This window comes from Microplitis demolitor, chromosome 5, assembly GCF_026212275.2.
Source record: "Microplitis demolitor isolate Queensland-Clemson2020A chromosome 5, iyMicDemo2.1a, whole genome shotgun sequence".
NCBI lineage: Eukaryota > Metazoa > Arthropoda > Insecta > Hymenoptera > Braconidae > Microplitis > Microplitis demolitor.
Genome location: NC_068549.1, coordinates 19,068,024 through 19,085,979, shown reverse-complemented (window position 1 = coordinate 19,085,979; position 17,956 = coordinate 19,068,024). Strand labels below are relative to the sequence as shown.

At 27.8% G+C, this 17,956-nt stretch overlaps 3 protein-coding genes across 7 annotated transcripts; 1 reads left to right on the top strand and 2 right to left on the bottom strand.

The window, feature by feature from the left end:
- The first annotated feature begins 854 nt into the window (after positions 1 to 854).
- Positions 855 to 10,105, top strand: LOC103569059 (uncharacterized). Of its 5 annotated transcripts, none has more exons than XM_014441407.2 (6): positions 855 to 1,022; positions 1,894 to 1,959; positions 3,508 to 4,021; positions 4,082 to 4,583; positions 6,580 to 6,890; positions 7,298 to 10,105. In XM_014441407.2, the coding sequence occupies exons 3-6, from the start codon at positions 3,522 to 3,524 to the stop codon at positions 7,803 to 7,805; spliced, it is 1,821 nt and encodes a 606-aa protein (XP_014296893.1). In that variant the 5' UTR covers positions 855 to 1,022; positions 1,894 to 1,959; positions 3,508 to 3,521; the 3' UTR covers positions 7,806 to 10,105. The 5 variants fall into 5 exon arrangements, with proteins under 5 accessions (XP_014296893.1, XP_014296895.1, XP_053595314.1 ...); XM_014441409.2 differs by having other exon boundaries at positions 855 to 1,028; XM_053739339.1 differs by having other exon boundaries at positions 855 to 1,367.
- An 83-nt stretch (positions 10,106 to 10,188) lies between these two features.
- LOC103569103 (clusterin-associated protein 1) lies at positions 10,189 to 14,205 on the bottom strand. The gene is made up of 5 exons (XM_014441396.2): positions 14,147 to 14,205; positions 12,866 to 13,062; positions 12,396 to 12,794; positions 11,466 to 11,877; positions 10,189 to 10,496 (listed from the first exon to the last, which is right to left on the bottom strand). Exons 1-5 carry the CDS (start codon positions 14,166 to 14,168, stop codon positions 10,189 to 10,191), a joined length of 1,338 nt encoding a protein of 445 aa, XP_014296882.1. The 5' UTR covers positions 14,169 to 14,205.
- Positions 14,206 to 14,708: 503 nt separating this feature from the next.
- On the bottom strand, positions 14,709 to 15,995 carry LOC103569060 (peptidyl-tRNA hydrolase ICT1, mitochondrial). The gene is made up of 2 exons (XM_008546146.3): positions 15,727 to 15,995; positions 14,709 to 15,223 (listed from the first exon to the last, which is right to left on the bottom strand). Exons 1-2 carry the CDS (start codon positions 15,889 to 15,891, stop codon positions 14,783 to 14,785), a joined length of 606 nt encoding a protein of 201 aa, XP_008544368.1. The 5' UTR covers positions 15,892 to 15,995; the 3' UTR covers positions 14,709 to 14,782.
- Positions 15,996 to 17,956: the final 1,961 nt, after the last annotated feature.

The following is a 17,956-nucleotide window of genomic DNA, read 5'->3' as shown; positions in this document are numbered from 1 at the left end:
GACTATTGGTTTCTCTCTCAAACTATCACGATACCTGGTTTATAAAAAAGACAAAATTATAGTCTTATAACGAAGTCCGACTGTAGTTGAAAATTTTTCCCACTTGTAATTATTTCAAAGTTACAAAAATGCTAAACTCAAAATACAGAATTGTATCAATTTCGTAAATTCACTGTCAGGAACATTTTTGTAAACAATTTTCTTTTACACAGGTAGAAATTTTGTCTCACACTTTTAGTACTTTTCGAAAAATATTTCAAAAATCAAGTGACTAGAACTATGATCTTACAAAATTTTAAATTCAAATAATTTTTGCTAAAAAAGTTAAAAAAAAAAAAATAGAAATCCGTAAGAAAAGTCTACACTCCAAAACTTTTCACATTTCTATTTATTTTAAACTTCCAAAAATTCAACTCAAAGCTCAGATTCAGAAATCTCTCAACGTTTGAAGTTCACTCAGGAACATTTTTTGAAAATTTTTTTAACTAATTTGTTTACTTTTTTTTTTTTTTTTTTTTTTACAAAGGAATATATAAATAAATAAATAAATAGTACAGTATTGTACAGTAACAATAAAATATTAAAGTCAAAGTATTTGACGTTTGTAAAATCGATTTTTCTAGTAACGCGTGCGCGCATTGAGTTTCCTGATGACTGTAATATATAAAATGTATTTACTATCCATGAAGGATCCGTGATATCAAGAACTCAATAGAAATTTATAAATTAAATAATTTATGTACTTAATAATTGTAACATAAACATAAATATAAACAATTATTAAAATAATTTATTCTGTGAATAAGTGTAAAAATAAACATAATTAATGAATTATTAATTATTATTCAAATGATAATTATTTAAAAGTGTAGTTTTATTTTATAAAAATAATTATTGCAAAAATAATGATTATTAAAAATAATGCATCTGTTATTCTAATCTAGTAACATTAAATTGCTTATTAAGATACGTTAATAATTTATCTATTTAGAACAACGAAGTTTAACATGCGGCCACTAATCGTGAGTGTTAGTTATCATTTTTTATGTACACATTTATTTGTTTATTTATACACAGAAAAAAATAAACTTTGTAAATTGAAACCCGGAACTTGAGTGTCAGCAAAAAAATTTTTTAAATTCCAAACAATAAATTTTATAATACGACATAAATGTTTTAAGTTTCAGTCACGATTTTTAAAATTCAAATATTAATTTTTCTGCATAGACAATTAATTTAAAAATTTATCTCATAATTATTTACATTTTAATTATAAATTTAAAAATTACTATTTAAAATAATAGTATTTACTGATAAATTTATCATTAAATTACTTGTCGTTTCTAATTTTAAGTTCATTTTTTTCCGTGTGTATTTTTAATTAATATTATAAAAAGTAATAAATAATTTTTAATTAATTATATTTATTTATATTAATTAAATATTTTTAAATTAAAAAATAAATTTTCTGACATTGAGGAAAAAATTAAATCGATGGTTTATAGACAATCATTAAATTTAAGTAGTACATGTTTAAATAATAAATAGTTTTACGTCATTTTTACTAAAGATTTAGAGTTATGAAAAAAATAATTACAATTATTGATTATACTTTTTTCTTTTAATTATTTGTCAATTAAACTGCAGTAATTTGTTTGTTAAAAAACAATAGTATTGGTAATTTGAATAAAAATAAAACCCGCTCGTGTACAAACTTAACTAATGTCATAAATTAGGACTTCAATTGCTTAATTATTATTTAATTACTTTAATAATTTAATTTGTGATGTGATATTTTTTGTTGCACTCACGTGTGTTAAGTGAATGGGAACGTAGTAGAATTAAAAATTTTTTTTGATTAGTATGTTTGTACATGAAATTATATAATTACAGAACAATAGAGCATGAAGAGCATCCATATGCTCAATGGCAAATTCTCAGTCGTTTTTTGATGTATCAGTAAGTACTGTGTGATTAAATTTGTTTTTTACAAAATATTATTGTGTTAGTTATTAGTAATAATTAGATATTTAAATTGTTAAAATTTTTCCTGTTAAATTTTGAGTTGATTTCAAATTCAAGTCAGTCGAAAATGTTAAATATAAACTGACTTATTTATATGTTTTATTTTTACAATATTTAAAATTTCCCTCATAAATTTTATTTAAAAAATTAAAAGAAATTTTATTTTATTTTATTCAAATAATTTTTTTTTTATTGTCTATAGGTCGATTGATTTAAAAAATCGGAATTTCAAATGGAAATCATTCATTTACTTGTAATTAGTTTTTAAATACAAGAATTTTCATTGCAAGACTGATAAATTTACCAATACCAAAATCTAATTGAAGTTTGAAAAAAAAAAGTATTGCTGTATTTTTTAAATTTTTTAAATGAATCAAGTCAATATTTTGATCACATAGATCATATATTTTTAGTTTTATAGTATTTTCATTGAAGATGCTCTAATTTTAAAAAATTCGATATTCAAGTAAAATGAATAAATTCGATTAAAATTAAAATCACAATAGATTTTATCTTATTTTATTTCAGTAACTATCTTTTTATTGTTAATTCGGGAAATACTGTATTTTCCAGTAAATTGCGGTAATTTACCGTAATTCGGATCTGCCAGGGAATTTTAAGAAACCTTACTTATAAAATGTGTAACTTTATTTAATTTAAATAGATAATAGAGAAGAAGCGCTTATTAAAAGAAGTGATTAAAAAGATTTGTAATGTTAAATGTCCATAAAAAGGGCGATTTGAAAGTATTCAAAAGTATTTAAAATTTTATTTTTCTAATCACTTTAGATCGTTTCTTTTAATCAGGGAGTAGCATTTGTGGCCACTGCTCCGAAGTTTTTGACATTTAATACTTTATTTTACATACTGAAGAAGTACCTAGCGGATCCAAATTACGGTAAATTGTCGTATTTCACCGCAAAATATCGTAGCTTGCGGTAATGTTTCCGAGTGGCGTAAATTACGGGATTTTACGGTAATTTGCGGCAAATCATGATAGCATAGGCCAGTTACGGTAAAAAAGCAGTAATTTGTGTCGTTTTTACCGTAACACCGTTCAATATCGCACTTTTACTGAAAAATACCGCAGTATTGCTACAAATTAACAGCGAATTATCGTACCTTTACCGTAAAATACTTTTATTTACCGCGTAATACCGTATTTTGCCACAATTTACCGTAATTTGAATCCACCAGGGTCTCTACCCTATCATTTTTTTTGTGAATTAAAAAAATAGGAGAAAGGGGGGAGCAAAATGGGCCTCTTAAATTTTGGGGACCCATTTCGCCTCAAAATAATTCGAGGCACTCAAAATTTTAAAGGCCCCTCCTTCCCTTATTAGGGGAGAGTGGGGGGAAAATAGGCTGACATTTATATTACATATAAGCCCTCATTTCTTAAGGGGCCCATTTTGCCCCCCCCCCCTGTCCCTATTTAAATTGTAGGTATTAGTAATTTATAAAATTCAATTAATAATAAAGGTAACGTGGTGATAATGGTTACGAGAATGGGGACACGAAGATCAGGATACAGTCTACTCTCTGGAAGCGGATCCGGTTTAAATACTGGCCGTTCGAATTCCGGTGTCCTTAAGGACCGAGCCAACATGTCTTTTATGTTGGTCGTAATGTTCTTCGCTGTGTTTGGAATAATAGTACTGACGGAAATATTTTTAATTGACGAAAAACGTAGCGGCAATAGTAGAACGGGAGCATTCGGTGGTCACCGAAGTGGACATCGATTAGCGTCATCACTAGATCGGCCCGACTACGAAGAAGTTGTTGCTGATGACTATGCAACTTTGAAAGGCGGTTTTGACGCACAAATAGGTTTACTTTTGATGAACAATAATTTAGAATCGAAAGCTGCTGAAGCGATACCTTCAGACCCACGTGGTATTTCTAGTTTACCACCTAGTGTGGAAGTTAGATTGCCATCACTTGATCCAAATTTGCAAATTACTCATGCTGAGTGGCTCCCCGTTACAAACACGAGGTAAATTAATTTTTTTTTATTAATAAACTTGTTGTTACTAATTTTTTTTATTAATTTTAGGTTCAAATTTTTCGTTTACTCGGCGTACTATGACGATAGAGCTGTCGGTGGCCGTAATGGCGGCAGTTTAAATTCAAATATAATGCAATCATCAAAATTAAAAGGTAAAATAACGTCAAATAAATCTCCCGGCTTAATAAGAGTAATCGGTGCAACGAAAACACGAACTCCCGAACGAGTTTGGTGTCGACTGTGGTATCGTTTTGAACGAAATAATACAAATGTCACACTATCAGTGACAGTGGCTGCTAAAATAAAAGTCATAAGAGAAAATTGGAATTTAAAATACAGCGCTTGTTTTGTAATATGTCAATTGCCTAATGAAGCGCCTAGACTGTCAGATTCAACAACGATATCATTACCAGAGTCGGTAAGTGTTGTTGCTAAGCTACGTACATCACCGGCGAATAGAATTCTTATACAAAATCGTCCGGAGCATAGGCCGAAAACACGTCAAGATTTAGCTATTTGTGTTAAGCCACTTCATTATGATTACAATCGAGTAAGTTGTGATAGCAAATAGTATATTGTTTAACAAGGGATGAAACGAAAAGATTTCAGACAGGGTGAAGTTGACTGATATCACCCGCAGTCTGAAATTAAGGTACCTGCGGGTAATAAGGCCTAGCTAAGGGAGATTTTCCATAGAATCGAAAATATTGCATTTAATTATCGAAATGTATCATTAATCTTTATTTCAATACATTAGCCATTAAATGTGATGAAGTAATGGTAATTTTTACCATAAACAAACAAAAAATTATACTTTTACAAAAACCATACGAATAGGCCTTATTTTACTACGGTAGGATAATAAGGCCTGTGGGTTAAACAAACTGGAGTAGTTTAACTATACTTAATAAAATTGGTATTAGAGATGAATCATCACTTAAATTTAGCAACAATACTTTTCAAGAGTCAGAAGACTAGATTGTTTTGCTCAACAGCACTTAAAATTATCAGTATTCTTTTTAAGAGTCAGAAGACTAGATTGTTTTTTATAATTTCTTCTGCGCTACGACAGCATATGACGGATGATGAAATATAGAAGACAGGGAACGTGGTTTCGGGACTCTATAAATTTTTCGTAACATCTCTATGCAAGACCCTTCTACTAGAGTAGCCTTTAGTGGAGGCGATTATTTTAATTATGATTAATGTCACTTAGGCCTTATTACCCGACAGGCCTTATTACCTGTGGGTACCTTATGTTTCATCCTGAATTATACACAATATTTTTTATGATTACCTATATTGTAACTCAAAGTTTCAGTGTTAGCTGTCAGTCATAAAAAAGTTAATTTAAGATCAATATTGGCGTCCCAGATAGCAAAATGACATCTTGATGAGTTCTGAATGAGTTTCTATTTATAATTTCGACGTCTCATTCAACATCTCAAAGAAATCTTTAAGAAGTTCTTAAGATGTCGAATGATCCAGCTAGCGAACTCAGTAAGACGTCTTTAAAAATAGTTCTTTTTTCTGACTTCGCAAATAAGACTTCAGTATGAATTTACCATGACGTCTCAAAGAGCTCCTAATTTTGACTTCATAAAGAAGTTAAAAAAAAGAATTTAGACGTCACAAAACTGACGTTTTATTCATGGAGTCTTCAAGAACTCTTAATTAAGAGTTCTTAAAGATGACAGCTTTAAGAACTCATTATAAGACTTCTTGAGAACGCCTTCAGAAAGACGTAAAGCAATCATTCCGACTTGAATGCTGTCTGGGGTAGCGTAAATTGTGATTGTAACTTTATAATCATGCACTCTCATGAACGTAAATAAAATTAATGCTCTGAAATTACTATTAAACAAACGACAAGTATCAGCCCTAGTGGATTCGAATTACGGTATACAGGAAAATTACCGAAATTTACGGTAAAATGCGGCAGTGTGCCATAAATTGAGGTGAAAAAATACGACAATTTACCGTAAATTACGGCAAATCGTCGTATTATTATCGTAATTCGGATCCGCTAGGGAGCGTTTACATTGTGAGTGTCTTCAGTCAGCAGGCAGAAACAATATTCGTTTCTTCCCACGAGACAAAAAAAATCTTTCTACCCACTGACTGAAAACATCGACAATTTACGCATACGCTAATATTAATTCGCGGCATTAGACTGAAATTAGCTATTTTCGACTGGCTGTAGACACTGAAACTTAAAGTTTTGTTCTCTGGTGGATCCGAATTACAGTAAATTATCGTAATTTACGGTATTTGAAAGTATTGTGGTAAAAATACAGAATTTCACGATAAAGTTACAAGCAATTTTGCGATAAAGTTACGGTATTTTACCGTAAAATGAATTATTTCACTGTGTTCCGGTTGAAATGCCACAAATTGCCGTATTCTGCCGTAAATTACCGCAGTTTTATCGCAAATTACTGTAAACTTGGAAAATTTGCAGTAAAATACGATATTAATCGTAATTCGGATCCGCTAGGGTTGCTGGTATCAGAAAGTAATGATAATAAATATTTTTTCTACTACAGGTTTTACAATTAATAGAATTCATCGAGCTCCATCGAATACTTGGAGTAAATCATGTAACTCTGTACAACGATACTACTGGTACAGAAGCTGGATGTGTTCTAAAGCATTACGAAACTCGCGGATTAGTTAGTTTTCTTCCTTGGCATCATCTTGACATGATATCACAGCGGGAAATACGTACTGAAGGCCTGTTTGCTGCGCTCAATGACTGTTTGTACCGCTCTATGTACAAATACGAGTACGTCGCTCTTTTGGATCTTGATGAATTTATTGTTCCACGACACAATGACACTATTTTACAACTGATTCGGTAATTAAAAATTATCTACAATTTTAAATTAAAAGTAGACTTCCTGTATGAAAAAAAGTTCCAAAAATATTCTGTACAAGAAACTTTTGAATTTAAGTTGAACTTTAAATTTGAAAAAATAAAACCTAAATAATGACTAGTTTAGTACTTTTTGATTACAAATTACGATTGAAAACGATCGATAGTAAATCCGATTAAATCCGACTTTGATTAATTTTTTGAAAATTTAAAAATTAAACTCAAAGTTTCGAATTGTTTGCATTGGAAATCAACAAAATCAAAAATTATTGACTCAAGTTCCTCATAAAATTAGAAAATATCAATCCCCGTCTAGAGTCTTCACACGGAACTTTTTTTTTACGCGGGTAATTTAAATTATTAAAAAATAACGAAAATATAAAAATTAGATGGATATCCAGTCGAGTGAATCCAAAAACAAGCAGCGCATTTTCATTTCAAAATGCATTTTTTTATCTCCAATGGCCTGATGACCCCTGGGTTACTGTCAGTAAAACGCCAACAGAAGCTGGTCTAATAACGCTCCGTAAAACACGACGGAAATCAAAACTGCACCCGCATAAACAGCGTTCTAAATATATATGTAAACCACGTGACATAATTGAAGCTGGCAACCATTTTGTCTGGGAATTTTTGGCCGGGCATGGAACACTAAATGTACCAGCAGATGCGGCAATACTCCATCACTATAGAGTTTGTGAATTTGGTGGGAATGATTGTGTTAAAACACCATCAATTATTGACAGGACTGCTTACAAGTATCGTGACAAATTAGCCGATGCTGTGGATAAAATATGGACCGAGCTCAACGACAAATGTCAACTTCCTGAGCTTGAAGCAGTGCCTGCATTGTCACCTCTTGTACCAAGTAGTCCAGATGATATACAAACGAGGTAGCATGATAATTTATAAGAGAAAACCAAATAAGACATTATAATACTAAACAATCTTTGTCGATATAATTTTTACAATTATACCAAGCACGGTATTTTATTTTATATTTTTTAATAAAAATATCAATGAAAAAAATTATCAATGGCATTAAAGCATATCTAAATAAATTACAAATGATTAATAGAATGATGGTATGTATGCATGCGCTCAAACATATTTTAACAAAATAATTCAAATTAAGGACATTTTCAGACAGTTCCCGCACTTTTTTAAATTTTCAATGACTGAACTGCCATAATTGTATCAAAATTTTATTAATTAGTTAAAATAAGTGAACCCTGATTAAGAAATATTATTTTGAATGATTTTTAGATTAAGTAACTCTTAATCATTTTCAATAATTCCAAATTGTTTAAATTGTTTTGCTTTCAAGTATAAATTTTGGAACGAATCATTTTAAATGATATCGAATTTAAAATAACGAAATATTATTTTAGGGTTTGAATTGTCAAATTATTTTGAATTGAATAAAATGAAAAAATAATATTGAAATCTCTGGTTCGATGGTAAATGCAAAGTCACTCAAAATGATTTGAATTTTCAAATCATTTTTGATTAAATCGAACGAGAAAATAATATTGCAATTACCCAAGTAGCACAGAGTCAACTTTAAGATGTCCTAAAGATGTCTTTTAAAAGTATAAGACAAATTTTTTTTTGTCTCAGTCACCTTGTTTTGGTATAAATACGACATGCAAATATTGGTTCCGGAGACAGAGCCAAGTTGTGTTGTTTTTCCTGTCTTATTCCAATTGAAAAGTCATTTAGATGACTTCTTTTACCACTATTTGTACTTTACTTTTTGTCGTAACTTGCGTCGAATCTTTTAAGTAAATATTTTTTCGGTGACCTAAATTTCTGATCGTTTTGTCAACATATTGGTGCCTTATCGATATGTCAACAAGTAGCCTAAAAAGTAGCCTAAAAAGTAGCCTCAAATTATTTAAAATTATTTCAAATTATAATTTTATGATATGATACAATATGAAATAATTTAGATTTTTCAAATAATTTCAAATTAGATTTCTTAATGAGGGAAAGCATTAATTGACAAAAGGATAACGCACTTTCGCTAAGACATAGATTTTAAAAAAATTAACTTACAGTTGATGTCAACTTGAAGTTATATGAACTTTGGGATATAAATTTAAGTAAAATTTTCCTGTCAATTTTATAATTAGAATTTTCAAATTTTCTAGACTAATTGATCCCACCGACATCTGATCCCATCGACAATTGATTTTTATTAATAACTAACTTACATAATTTAACTTTTAAATTTATAGCAGTTACTCATGTCATAGTAATTAATTAATAATTAATCATTTTATGAAATTTTCTGTGGGATTAATTGTCAGGGATCAGTTGTCATGGAACCCTCGGACAGTTAATCTACATAGGGGCGGGAATTTCTTGGAACTTCCAAGTTAACGGATACCCCTTCTCCCTTAAGAAGTAAACAATAACGCATGCGCGCATAGTATATAAATATACATTCATCATTGAGTAAATCCTTTTGTTTAATCAGGGTTTCTTCATTTAAGGTTTTAATTAATTAATTAAATTTTAATACGGTTATGACAGTTGAAAATCATTGCATGTTCTTAACAAGTGAGAGGCACTGTCTGAGAATGCTCTTAAATGCGGCCAAACATTGCAGGTTATAAAATAATTTAATTACTTATAACAATATGTTGATAAAAAATAATTATAATTAAAAAAGCCAGGCACTAATTTATTTATTTGTTTATTTTTACTTAAATATGTAAATATCAAAATTTAAAAATTGCTCAATTATTAACGGCCAATAATTATCGTTAATGATATTTATTATCACTGTTTTAATTAAGTATGTATACAAAAAAAGTAAATAATATTTTTTAGCCAAAAAAATAAGTTACACTCGAGACTGTAATGCACATGTAATTTTAAAATAATGCTAAAATTTTTTTAATAATTTTAAATTGTAAAAAGTAAACATGGTATTTATAATAATTAAAATTATAATTACATAATAATAATTTATAATTTAAGATTAAACGTATTGATACTGGTGCTTTAATTATTAATAAAACGACGGCCATTCTAGATAACTATTCATTATTTTATTACTTTAATACATATGTGAACTTGTCCCAGAAAGAGAATAAACTTCGGAGACCCCCCACTGTCGATTACTTTCAATCTGCGCATGCGCATGATTGAAAGTAAAGTGGGGGCAATGTTTAGTACAAAGAACGCCCAGAGTGGGAGTATAAACCGAAAACACCCGAGGTACGTTCTCGTGCGGGGACAATTTTATAATAATTATATTTATTTATTAATATTAAAAATCTTCATCAACATGACCCGCTTTACTGATTGACCTTTTTTCTGTATTACCTTTTAAATCTAATGATGCTGCTATTTCATGACTCGTCACTGTACTTAATAAGTTACCTCGTACGTTTTCAATGTCAATATCATCATCTTCTTCATCATCGTCGAGGTCACCATCAATAAGAAGATCACTGTCGCTGTCATCTAGTGAGCCAATACTGTCATTTGATTCTCGCAAACCACGTGGTCTTCCTGACATAGTACCATAAAGTCTTCTTTGATTTAATTGTACTCTTGAAGCTCTACCTGTTATTTCTTTTAAACAATTATTATTATTATTATTATTATTATTATTATTATTATTATTATTATTATTATTATTATTATTATTATTATTATTATTATTATTATTATTATTATTATTATTTTATAATTAATATTGGCTCTAACAGATCCCATAGTATGATAGAATTACAGTAAATTACAGTACTAGGGCAATATACCGTAACTGACCGTAATCTTGTTGTAGCATAACTGTAGGAATACGGTAAATTAACGGTAGAACTATGATAAAAATATGGCAACTATTTGTGCAATCATCATTACCCTGGTGAGTCAAAATTACGGTAAATTATCGTAATGAACGGTATTCAGAAAAATCGTGGGAAATTGTGGTATTTTACGTTAAATTGCGACATTTTACAGTAATCTACTATATTTAAACAGTATAGTAATTTTAAGCAAAAGTACGGTATTTTCACCGTAAATTTGCGATTAACCAGCGGTATTTTACCATAAAGTAAAGTGTTGCACTGTAACACTGTATAAATAAAAAATCATACACTGTTGACGCTAAAAGTGCCGCAAATTGCTGTATTTTACCGTAAATTGCCTTCAATAACCGTACAACTTTGTAAATTACCGTAATTCTGACTTACTAGGGTAACCTTAAGCTACAGTATAAACTGCTTTAATATCAGGGCCACCAGTAGAAAATGTACCGTAACTTTACGGTAAGTCTACTTTTAAAATACGGTACAACTATTAATTATCCTTAAAATCTCGGAATTTTCTGTCAACCAGAAATCTTACAGTAACTTTGCGGTAAAGACGTAGAGTAACTTTCCCTGGGTTTTTACGGTAAATTTACTGTAGAAGTACGGCACATTAACAGTACTGTTACGGTAAGTTTACCGCAGCATTACGGTGTATCTACCATCGGTTATTGTAGACCAACTGTAAAATTAGACCCGCAAGGGCGACTAAATAAAAAAAAATAATTACCTCCAGCTTGGACTTGTCCTTGATCATTTTTATCTAAATCTCTTTCTGTTTCATCAAGATTTAAAGTACTACGAATATTATTGGTAAATATTGAGTCATTGCCTTCCATTATACTTTCAAAACTTGCATCTTCACCGCGAAGCTGCTCCAATTGTCTTTTAGTGGCAGCTTGTCTCTGTTCAAACTTTTCTTGTTCAACTTTTGTCATATCCTCATAAAGATGCTCTAAATATGCTAAATAACGGCACTTTTGAAGATAATTTTCGTAAACTAAACGAAGTTCAACTTCTAATTTTTCAAATTCTTCCATAAATGCCGGACGTACTTTACGTAAAGTTAATAATCTTTTTTTATTTCTTTCTAATTCCATTTGACGTCTTTCGATTTTGGTTTCTAAATTTTGTTCAGTCTCCTAAAATGATAAAATAATCATTACTATTATCAATCACTCAAAACTTTATAAAATAATTTTTTTACTAAAATTTTAAATCCTCAATGGTCGCTTTGAGTCCGTAGACCTCAAGCAATTTTAAACTCAAAATATCTCAATAACTATTCAGTTTTCATTAAAAGTATAAGATAGCTTTTTTATAGAGAATTTTAAGTGCTACAAAAAAGTTTTTTACAATTTTTCAAAAAACTCAATATTTACAGAGATATTTATAAAAAATCAATTACATATTTATCTCAATAACTTTGAATTTTTTGATGGAAATTTTTTTACTTAATTTATTAAAATCCATAATTTTTTTACAAAATTAAACTTTTTTATAGATTCTGTATCAGAGTTCAATTACTTCTCTCTAATTTGCCGTTGGATTTAATTAAAAATTTAGTAATTTTAAGTCGAAAATAAACTACAAACTATTAAAATTTTGAGCATTTTTTTCCGTGTAATATATATATATATATATATACATTTTTTTTTACCTTGACATTATCAATTTGTCGTCTTGTATCATCAATATCTTTCTTCATACTTTCAATGACATCTTTAAAAGCAACTTCAATTTGCGAAGTATCAAATTGACGTGCGGCTTTACTATTACGTATTTCACGAAGCTGGACTTCTCTCCCTAATAAATCAAATAGACTAGCACCACTTACTGTTAACTGACTGGCCATTTGTCTTGTATTTTTTAATTCTGATAACTCATCAGTTATATCAATCACCAAAGGATTTAAAATTTCTCCAGACATTATTTCATCTTCAGCATTTTTATTTTGCGCTTCATACAATGCTGTTGCTATTTTAAGCAACTCGTGTACGGCGTGACCATCAGCTTGATACAGTTTTTTAGTATTTAATTTAATATTTGTTTTAATTGCCTGCATTAAATAAAATCCATTATTAAAAAAATTATTTGTTAAAATTAAAGTATTTATAAATAAAATATTACTATAAATTCAGCAGAACGTCGGATAATAGACACGCGATCTTCAACAGTTTCATATTCAGCAGTCATATCTGAATCAGGATCAAATCGATGGATCAACCAAACTAAAATTTCAGCGACCAGAGAAAAATTAGGAACGCGAAAGTTTGACAGAGATATTAATCTGGGATATCCTAAAAATCTCATTGTCTCTGTAAAATCTAAAAAAAAAAAAAAATAATAATAATAATAATAATAATAATAATAATAATAATGATACTTAAGTAAGCCAACGTCTAATAATTTTTGAATTTTTTTAAAAACGAAAAATTTAAAAATTAAAATATTTCAGAAAATTGCACCTACAGTTTTTGAAATTTTCTACGTGTGCATTTTTTCAGTTTTTTTCTTTTACTCAATTAAATAGTTAAAAAAAAATTCTAAAATTTTTAATTGTCTGCTAAGTTTAGAATCATATAATAATAATAATAATAATAATACATTGTAAAAAGAGTGGTGTTAAAAATGGAATCAATTTACCGCGCGGTGTTAAAATGAAATAACACCGGGGTAGGCGGTGTAATTTGACGATGTTAAAATACCGGTGTTAAATCGGTGTAAAAAAAACTCCACATATCGAAATTAGAAAAACAATAACTTCTCGAATTTTTCAAAAATTATTGATTTTCTTAGCGGGAAGTTAAAAAGTATATCATATATAAAAAAATATAAAAATTGAATGAATATTATCTGGAGGAAATTTCAATTTTGCTATGTACTTATTTAAATAATTATTTATGTTGCACGTAATTTATTTAAAAATTACACAATTTTACGGCCACCATTTTAATTAGCAATAATTTAATTCATTAATAAAAATATTGCTTAACTTTCGTGATAGAGAGTAAGTAAAAATATTCACAAAGTTAAACATTTTCAACACCAAAAAATATTTTAACACCAGTAAAGAATATTTACACCTTCAGCGGTGTTATTTTAACATTGCTTTCAGTGTTGTAATTTAACACCGAAAATTTTAACACTTACACTGCCTGTTCCCCGGTTTTTTCTTTACAGTGTAATAATACTACTAATAATAATAATAATAATAATAATAATTATTATTATTATTATTTTTTACAAAATAAATATTAAGTATCAATTAACAAAATTTTTTTTTTATTCAAATAAATAGAAAGTTATTAAATATTAGTACACTATCAGTTAAATTTAAATTTATTTAAATATTCAAATATATTTGAGCAAGCAATAAGTGTTTTATATAAATAAATAAATCAAACATACTTCTTAAATCTCGACAAGACATTTTAAATTAATGTTGAATTACTTTAAAATAAATAACGAGTTTATTATATTTTGTAAGGATACTAAAGTATGTTTTGAAACTTTATTATAATTCAGTGTCATGCTTTAGTTACCGTGGCAACAAAATTAAAACAATACATACATACGTAATATAGATATATATGTATATGTATATTGTAGAGGGTGACGATAGAAACATATTTTTTATGTATGATGGTCACAACCCAAAATGTGGTAATTTTATTTGAATTAAACAGCCTTCACATATTTTAGCGCCAAATAATTACATTCGAGGTGAGACTGAATTTCTAAAAATTAAAAAAAAAAATTGCGGAAACGGATCACCCTAACATGCACATTTTTTTTTTTTTATTTAATTAATTAAAAAAAATTCGAAAATTTCTAATTATCTGCTAAGTTTAGGATTATAAAAAATATCAATAATTCGTAGCCCAAAATTAAAAAAAAAATATGAACTTACATCAAAGGTCACTTAAAATTTATGAAAATTATAAAAATATTAACCAACAAACAATACATAAAAATTTTTTAGATTAATTTTATTAATAGTAATAATCATAAAATTAAAATTAAACATAATAAAGTTTTTTATAATTAATCCAGAGTAACATTGCGATCCTTTTTAATTTGTGATCGCATTCTTTTTTCGTAAATCCGTTCTCGTGCGGCTTTAATTTTTCGTTTTCGTTTCAATTCTTCAGTCTCTGGATCAACAACTTTTTCAGGAGTAATTGTACGTCGAATCATCGCTCTCAGTTTTTCTAAAGCATCAGCAACGTTCATAATTTGGTAACGCGTCAAATCTGATTTTACTACCAAATATCCATCTTTATTTATTCTATTTTGTTCCTTTATGAGTAATTTTTCTTTTATTTCCTCTGATATCCACGTAGCCTCTTTGACATTAAATCGTAGATCAACTTTTGTGTTCACTTTATCAACATTTTGTCCACCTGGACCACTGCTTCGGCTGTAAGTTATTTTAAGTTTTTCAATAGGGATATATCCGCTGAATTTTTCATTTGGATCTGGTACCTGGTTAAAAATAAAAATAAAAAAATATAATTAACAAATAGTCAAACTTTTGAAAATTAACATAAAGTAAATATGGTAACCGACCTAATGAACTTTAAAAATTGAACTTTACCAATTTGAACTTCGGCAATTTGAACTTTTGTAAATTTGAACTTTTAAAAATTTGAATATTTTATGTGTCCACGCACACAAAACTTAAGAAAAAAGCTGAGTTCAAATTGCCAAAGTTTAAATTTTCAAGTTCAAATTTTCCAAGTTATTTACATATGTAACCAGTAATTATTATTATAAAATATTTAAAATTAATAAGTGTTACTGACCATTGAAAACTTTTTAAATTTTTGAATAAATAAATAAAATGTAAGTAGAATAAAAATTTAAAAATGCGTATTTAAATAAATGAAACGTCAGTACGCGTATTTTTTAAACTTTTTTTATTAATTTTAAATTTATAAAATGTCTCATGTCTGTTACATTCACATTCATAAAAAAAAATTACTTACAAAAGTTGGAGTAAAAAGTTGACTTTTACTATTAGGATATAAATTTTCTTGAGAATAAATATTTTTAAATGAACAATTACGAATTATTCCCATAGAAGCAACAGCATTTACATTTAAAATTTTTTTACTCAGTAGCTGAGAAATTTTTGAACTAATTGAGTTCATTGTTTTTAATTTTTAATTAATAAATATCAGGAAATACTTATAATTAAAGATCGATAAATAAATAATGTTTCAATTATTAAGTAACCTATAACCTATTACTTGTTTTTTTTTTGTATCAGAAAATTTTTTAATAAACCCGTTAGCTAGCGCCACTAAAATTGCGGCAAAATTTGAAAATTGAAATATTAAATAATAACTTTATTTACGACTGTCGATAATTATTGTGCAATAAAAGTATATATATATATATATATATATATATATATATATATATATATATATATATATATATATATATATATATATATATATATATATATATATTGTTTAAATTAAAAAAACACTCGATCAATAATTAATTGAGTGATGTAATAAATTAAGGTAATAAAAAAAATTTTAATGACAAATAAAATCATTTTTCACATGATAAAAATAATTTATAAATACAAGTAACAATTAAGTTAATAATAAATAAAAAAAAAATTTTATAACTAAAAGAAGGAAAAAAAAATATCTACATCCGCTTTCAACAGATTGTTTGGTATTTAAAGATTTTAATTGATGAGATTTTTATTTCTGAGAATAATATTTACTCTCGGAACTGGAATCATTTAATTTTATAAGTATTCAAAATATTTGATGGAAAAATAAACATGCTTTGATATAATATTTGTAGAATTATTATAAATGTTTTATCTATTATAAAAATAATAATAATTATTATTATTATTACCCTGATGGATCTGAATTTCGGTAAATTTCCGTATTTACGTTATTCGGAATAATTACGGTAAAATCCGGTTTTTAAAAATTGTAAATTGCAGTATTTCACGGCAAATTACGATAACGCCGTCTTTTACGGTAATGGTACGGTAATTCACCGTGAATTTGCGGTAAGAGTATGCGGCATTTTACTGCAAATTTGCGGTAACATTACGGCAATCTATTATACGCGTGCAGATTTGCCGTAAAGTTGTGGAATTTAACCGTGAAGTGAAGTATTTTACGGTGTTACGGTAAAAATACACTTGCGGTAAATTGCAGTAACTGCATGATACCGTAAATTACCGAATTTTGCAGTCATTTGCCGTATTCTATTGTAATTTGTCGCAAATTACCGTAAAATGCGGCAACTTGGCAGCAAAATACGATATTTTGTGGTAAAATACAGTAATTTACCGTAATTCGGAACCGCTATAGAGCATGATTATTGTTATGATTAACTATTATTACTATGATGTTTCAAATAATTCATTTAATTTTTTCTCGATTGTATTCAGATTCAAATTTCAAATAAACCATTTTTTCATAAAAAATTTTTTTTTTCTCTAGAATTATTATTAATTTTTCGTAAATTCACTTTATATTATTTATTGTAGAACTTTGCCTAAAAATCCTCGTACATGGAACCATTTCTAATTAAAAGAAATGATTTAAAATGTTAAGTGTTCCTAAAAAGGAAAATTCAAAAGTATTCAACAGCATTAAAAAGTATTTAAAATTAAATTTTTTTTCCTAATTGTTTCAGATCGATTCTTTTAATAAAGGCAGTGAAATCCTACCAATAAATTAATTTTAATTGATATGGTGTGGATGTACTCTTTAAACATCAAAAAGTGAATATTCACTTATCTCCACTAATTAATGTTTGAAGAGTACCTCTAATTAAACTCCAATTATTATTATTATTATTATTATTATTATTATTATTATAAAATAAAATTAAAAATAGGGCATAAATTAAAACTAAAGACATATTAAAAATAATAAAGTAACGGAAATAATAACCGAGTAATCAATAAATTAAAAAAAAAACAAAAAGTTGCGTAAAAATTTAATATTCGCAGGATATACAAATATATAGACAATAGAAGATAATAGTAAAGATCCGGGTAATCTTGACAACACTTGATAAATGTTTTTATCCATGACATATGTATATGCATACATATCTACATACTTTTCTATTAGAAGATTTTGTCATTGACGTATTATTTGTCACGCGAATTAAATAAAAAATCTAACATTCCAAGAACACATCCAAATTCGGCGTAAAACTACTCAA

What these genes read in the sequence shown, in the direction of transcription:
- LOC103569059 (XM_014441407.2), top strand. Translation starts at nt 3,522, where the DNA reads ATGGTTACGAGAATGGGGACACGAAGATCAGGATACAGTCTACTCTCT. An exon ending in TTCATTATGATTACAATCGA is followed by an intron (nt 4,584 to 6,579) that starts GTAAGTTGTGAT and finishes TTTCTACTACAG; the next exon opens with GTTTTACAATTAATAGAATT. An exon ending in ACTATTTTACAACTGATTCG is followed by an intron (nt 6,891 to 7,297) that starts GTAATTAAAAAT and finishes TATAAAAATTAG; the next exon opens with ATGGATATCCAGTCGAGTGA.
- LOC103569103 (XM_014441396.2), bottom strand. Translation starts at nt 14,168, where the DNA reads ATGTCTTGTCGAGATTTAAGAA. An exon ending in GTCTTGTCGAGATTTAAGAA is followed by an intron (nt 13,063 to 14,146) that starts GTATGTTTGATT and finishes TTTTTTTTTTAG; the next exon opens with ATTTTACAGAGACAATGAGA. An exon ending in GACAAATTGATAATGTCAAG is followed by an intron (nt 11,878 to 12,395) that starts GTAAAAAAAAAT and finishes TTATCATTTTAG; the next exon opens with GAGACTGAACAAAATTTAGA.
- LOC103569060 (XM_008546146.3), bottom strand. Translation starts at nt 15,891, where the DNA reads ATGAACTCAATTAGTTCAAAAATTTCTCAGCTACTGAGTAAAAAAATT. An exon ending in AACTTTTTACTCCAACTTTT is followed by an intron (nt 15,224 to 15,726) that starts GTAAGTAATTTT and finishes ATTTTTAACCAG; the next exon opens with GTACCAGATCCAAATGAAAA.